The sequence below is a fragment of the Polypterus senegalus genome, chromosome 4 (assembly GCF_016835505.1).
Source record: "Polypterus senegalus isolate Bchr_013 chromosome 4, ASM1683550v1, whole genome shotgun sequence".
Taxonomy (NCBI): Eukaryota; Metazoa; Chordata; class Cladistia; order Polypteriformes; family Polypteridae; genus Polypterus; species Polypterus senegalus.
In genome coordinates, this window is record NC_053157.1 from 5,914,522 (window position 1) to 5,920,582 (window position 6,061).

At 41.7% G+C, this 6,061-nt stretch overlaps 1 protein-coding gene across 1 annotated transcript in view; it reads right to left on the bottom strand.

The window, feature by feature from the left end:
• The window catches only part of LOC120527109 (hedgehog interacting protein), a 215,047-nt gene extending 210,755 nt beyond the window's left edge, over positions 1-4,292 (bottom strand). Inside the window, exon 1 of the mRNA XM_039750200.1 lies at positions 3,472-4,292. Coding sequence (XP_039606134.1) covers positions 3,472-3,738 — 267 coding nt within the window. The 5' untranslated portion in view covers positions 3,739-4,292. The remainder of the gene's footprint in view (positions 1-3,471) is intronic.
• Positions 4,293-6,061: the final 1,769 nt, after the last annotated feature.

Sequence of the window (6,061 nt, forward strand, 5' to 3'; positions counted from 1 at the left end):
AATAATAATCATCATCATAATCATAATAAATGTAACCAATTATAACTTAAATGTTGCAGGTTGGCATGAATAAAATAATAACATGTGGTGGGCAACAGTAGGTCTACAGTTGTGAATATGAGAGGGTGGCAAGTTGGGCACTTACAAGATTGTACCTGAGTGTGCTGTGTCGTTGTGACATTTTTTAAGTTAATAAAGCTAATAAAGCTATTGAGTTAGTAAAGATATTCTAATAATCCTAACTTGCTTGTCTTCTTTCATACAAATAACTGCAAATCTACTTTTGCCCAACCCTGTATATACTACAATAATGTAATGGTCTTGGCATCCTGTCCAGGTGTTGTTCCTGCATATCTTGTGAATTTCCCCTTGGGATTAATAAAGTATCTATCTATCTATCTATCTATCTATAGTGCCTTTCATTTCTATCTATCTATCTATCTATCTATTATATAGTGCCTTTAATATCTATCTATCTTGCAACCCCAGCTTTGCTCGGATAGGCTCCAGCTTCTCTATGACCCTGCTAAAGATACACAGGTTTGAAAACAAATGGGTGGATTAAGTATATTCATATCAAATATTTATTTTATTTTCTCTACTGCGATTAACTGTTTTGCTCAGATAGGTCACCAGTACCACTGTGACCCTGGGTTTGAAAATGGATGGATGGATTATATGTAGTAATAACAAACCTATATATATGGGCGGCATGGTGGGGCAGTGGGTAGCACTGCTGGCTCAGAGTTAGGAGACCTGGGTTCACTTCCCGGGTCCTCCCTGCGTGGAGCTTGCATGTTCTCCCCGTGTCTGCTCCAGTTTCCTCCCACAGTCCAAAGACATGCAGGTTAGGTGCATTGGTGGTTGTAAATTGTACCTAGTGTGTGCGCCCTGCGGTGGGCTGGTGTCCTGCCTGGGGTTTGTTTCCTGCCTTGTGCCCTGTGTTGGCTGGGATTGACTCCAGCAGACCCCGTGACCATGTAGTTAGGATATAGGGGGTTGGATAATGGATAGATACAGTATATATATATATATATATATATATATATATATATATATATATATATATATATATATATATAAAATGGATGGATTATATGTAGTAACTGCAAACTTACATATTTATATATATGATGGATTACATATAGTACTAACAGTAAAACGGATGGATTACATGTAGTAATAACAAACATATATAAACACACATACATAAATCATATACTGCGATTGCGCCCATCCTGGTGTTGTTCCTGCCTTGCGCTCTGTGCTGGTTCAGAAGGCTCCAGCTACCTCATGAAGGTGCCCTGGATAAGTGCGTTTAGGAAATGGATGGATGGATGTCTACTAGCAATAAAACTTACGTTAATTGACAAACAGTTTGCGCGAGTTTTCGCCTAGGATTACACTCCAAACAAAGGTGCCGAAGTGAGCGATGTCCTAGGGGAACTCTTATGGCTCCCAAAAGAACCATCCACAGTTAAGTTCCAGAAAGAACCTTTATTATTATTATTATTATTATTATTATTATTATTATTATTATTATTATTATTATTATTATTATTATTTTTAGATCAATGGCAGGCTCCGTCGATAGATGATCACAGATGTATAGCAAACTAGCGTGTTCCCGATTTGCTACACAGTAGCACGGGCTGTAAATTCAGGATTTCTTGAACTGCCCTTATCAATCAGCGCATATATACATTAAAGATTTCTGGTAACTTCCATATACTAGGAACCTTTCCAAAGACCAAATAACCAGTTTTCGATGCAAAGACCCCTTCCCTGAATGAAAGGATACTTTACCAGACAAAGGAATCACACAAGCCAGTAAAGTGTCATGCAGAACCTCAGTTTTTACAAAAGCTGTGCCTTTCCGCGTCTATCGAATCGATCATTAAGTTGCATGGCGTATTTGCTGAAGACGAGCGGTGCAGAGGTGCTCGTTTTTATCCAACCGCATCTATTCGTCCATCCGTCCACATTCTAACTCAGTTGTCCAGTCGCGGACGCTGCCGCCCACAATTCAACAGCTTTAAACTCAAGTCGGACGCGAATCGTGCACCGGGCGCCAGTCCTTCACAGGTTCCTCCAATGAACACAACTCACAGTCAGGCATACTGGGTTAACTATGCTCGCCCGGTTAAACTCACCATTACAATTATATATGAATACCCCCAACCCGCCACTCTTCTCGGGATTAAGCGTTCTTATAAATGGCATGGTACAGCATATATGAGTGCATAACTTACGACGTCTTTATTTATTTTTCTTATTCCATCCATTCATCCTTCCATTTATCAAACCCGCTTATTCCTGAGCAGGGTCGCGGGGAGGCGCGGGAGCCAATCCGAACATGCATATTGCGCAAGGCAGGAACAGTTCCTGGACAGGACGCCATTTCGGGATATTCTAACGAAGCAGTCCTCGTCCGTTAAGACAAATCGTTAAGGGCGCACCTCTCAGTCAGTTCATTGCTACTGACTAACCGCCGCTGTTCACTCTTGTCACTTGGTATAAAAGTGACACCTCAAAGTTTGTGCCGAGGCTCTGCCTACACATCTGTCAGCCCCCTCGTAACTGATTGCTGCCCCCGACACTTATGTAACTTTATATTCTACATTCGTGCTCTTTATAGTGCCCACCTCCCAGCTTTAACATAGACGCACGTGCTTGCTTTCCTGAGGAGGCCCCAGCCCAGTCCCTTGATGTCGGACACGATAGGGGGTCGCCGGTTTGTAAATTCAATTCCGTTAAATTCAAGGTATTTATGTTTAGCGCTAGGGCTCATTTGCCGTATCTTTACGGGGGGAAGCGCGACTTGTCACGCGCCGATCTCTCGCCTTTCATCAAACCCAGGGACTGAACTTGTTACGGTGAGTGACTTCTTACCGAAATGTGTCCAGACGTTACGATTTAGACTGCCTTCTTTGGGAGATTTCTCTCCGAAATGGAAAAGAGCTGCTATTGTGATTCCGAAATGGATGTGTGAGAGAATAGACTGGCGTCCCTGCCGCGGAAGGTTCCTGCCCTGCAGCGCTACCAGAGCTCCCATAAAGCCTGTACTGAATAAAGCGCAAAGAAAATGGACCAAGAATCGCGTAGTACCCCCCCCTAGGCAAGCATCGGCAAGCAGTTTTAGACAGTGGATTTCAAACCCTGACGCTGTGTGACCCTGAGGAAATAAAAAAAAAACAAAAAAAAAAACAAGAGAATTGCAACTGATTGTGTTTCAGATGTTGCAAGTTACTTTGGATAAGGCCAACGACCACTACTACTACGGCTGATAATAATAATAATAATAATAATAATAATAATAATAATAATAATAATAATCTTCATCATCACAATAATCAACATCATCATCGTAACCCTCCCGCGGCTCAGACCAGCACGAGCGGTCCTCCCTGTCAGAGTGATAGCGGCCCGGGTGCACGCGCGTGTCGCGCGCTCTCGTACGCGCTAACTTACCCGTGCGCTCCGGAGGTGCGGATTCTGATGGACGCTTTTTCGGGGATGACAACAGGACATCCTTGGGTACAAATCGTGACACGTCTCGGAGCCGCTGATATCCAGAGTCAGCTTTGTCTCCCTCTTCTTCAGTCGTCTCGGCGTGCTGCCGTCCAGACATCTCCTCCTTCTGGGACTGTTTTCTCCTCTTTCGCCAAATTTCGCATCAGCGCTTTCCCAAAAATGGACCGCAACGACAGCTATCAGAATTAGTTTTAAGTGCACCATCCTTCCTTCTTTCGCTCGTCCCTTTTTATCTACTCTTAGTTTTCCTTTTTTATTTTTCTAAAAATTCTCAAGAAAAAAAATGCCAACAGTAAAAACAAAATGCTCCTTTTTGCTAAGTAATCAAAGTTATGTGTAGACAATGTAATAAAACAGGCTTATACTTTAGAATTAATAAGCGTAAGCGTTGATTGTAATTCAACCACTAATGCTGTAATATCAGTTAAAATGCCAAAAGGTTGTAAAAACATAACAGAAAAAAAACTCAGAAGATCAGTTTTGCCAGGTAATCTTTCAGCCAAGTTTTTAAAAGCGCAGAGTTGCCCAGTGGAAGGTGCGTTGGGCTGTTCGCTCGCTCTCGTCGTCTCTCTGTCTTCGTGCGGGTCTCCTTCTCCGTCTTTCTCAGGCTCTCCGACCGCTCACATGTTTCTTTTTGCTCCTTTCTGCTTCTTTTTAACCAGCGCGCTAGGAGAGGAGCGCACTCGATGACGTCACCGCCGCTATGAAGAGTGAACACTGTACACCCCCCAACACACACGCGCACACACTCCCCCATATTCTCCTGTTTGTACTCTCTTTCAGACGCACACACACACATGCACACGCACACGCACACACACACACACACACTGCCCTCCCGGACACGAGCACATGAGACGGCAACCTGTTACAGCCTGACGCTTTTCACAGTAAATCTGACGAACTCTTTGGATGGGCTGTCTTTACAAACACATCATCTCAAGTACATTTGTAATAACTTTTTGAATAATAAACTTCGTTATATATCTACAATATACGTTATGTGTCTTCTAAATGAATTTGTTAATTGAAAAGAAAGCATACTGGATTAATCCTTGCGGAGTAAAGATTCAATGTAACGCGACATCGCAGGAGCTTTGAAAAAGAAACGTCACGGAAATGTTTATCACGACACGACCAGCTTGTCTTATTTCTGTCCGTCATTGGCAAAGCAATGGCTCAGCAGGTACACTCTTAAAAAAATGAAGGGACCAGAGGTGGCTCTTCTGAGCGATATCATTATAACGAGCGACCACAAAAACGACTGTCCCAGAACGATCGTTTATTAAGTAGCCACTCACAAAAACACGTTTGTGTGATCGCAATGGATTCCTGATTTTTACAGATTTACTAAGTTCCTTTGGCAAAAAAATTGTCTTGAAGCTCCCATAGCTTTATATGCAGGTTATATATCACTGTAAACAAATCTAGTAAAATACATGACATTTATTGACGGTAAAAACTCTAATACAGTACGTTAAAATAATGAAATAAAAACTGATAAATTCATGCGCAGTGCTTTAGCTGACAATATCATTGCCAGATTATTTTATGAATAATTGTTGCAGGGTTGTTAACTGACAATGGCACAAAACTCTACATCTTAGTATAAAATACCTGATATAAAGGGTGCCAAATATATCGAAAAATATTTCTCAGCAAAAACCAGCTTCCATAAACACCAAAACAGCATTCAGAACACGCTCAAAGATGATTTCGCTAGACGTTATTAAACTTCTGTTACTGCGCAAAAAGTAAGAAGGGCCACAAGGAAGAATTTGCAGCTTCGCAGGGAAAGGGGGCGTTCCCTTATGCAAACTTTATGCAAATGTGGAATTCTGACGGGGGAGTTTACGGCAGCGCAACAATCGCTCATAAAACCGTCTTACACACTGAAATAAACGATATTGACAGCTAAACACTGCTTAAATATACATTTATCTATTCACAATTATTATTTTAACCGTTTGTTGTATTATAGTTTTTTAAAATTAAAATGTACGATAAATTCAATGCATTTTCCTTGTTTTTTTTTACAGTATACCATCGAAACATTTCGAGCAATCATTACCAGTGACCGCTCACTTTACACACTGCAATGTCTCCGTCGCTATACGCTTCAAAATAAAGGCACCAATAACAGGATCCAGACAGTAAATAACCAAGATGGTAACTCGTTTGTGAAATAGCAGTGGGTCATCATTTTAAAAGGACTGTTGTTACTGTACACACAATAACACAAGTGAAGTCCAAGTGAAGTGTTCTGCTACGTAAACCACTAAACATAGCAGTTTTTTTCCGCTACGTATTAGGATGATTTTCAAAGCGCAAAGAACCAGCTTCACAGGCAAATAACCCATTCCAGACTGAAACCGTGTCATTAAAGAACCAGCAGTATGTCAGAGAGTCCTTGAATGCTGCAGCAAATGAAATGCCACGAGCATCTGTGTCAGAGGCCACACTCAACAGCGCAGGACTCAGCATGGATGTACACTGTGCATTGTACAAGACAGACAGACAGACAGAC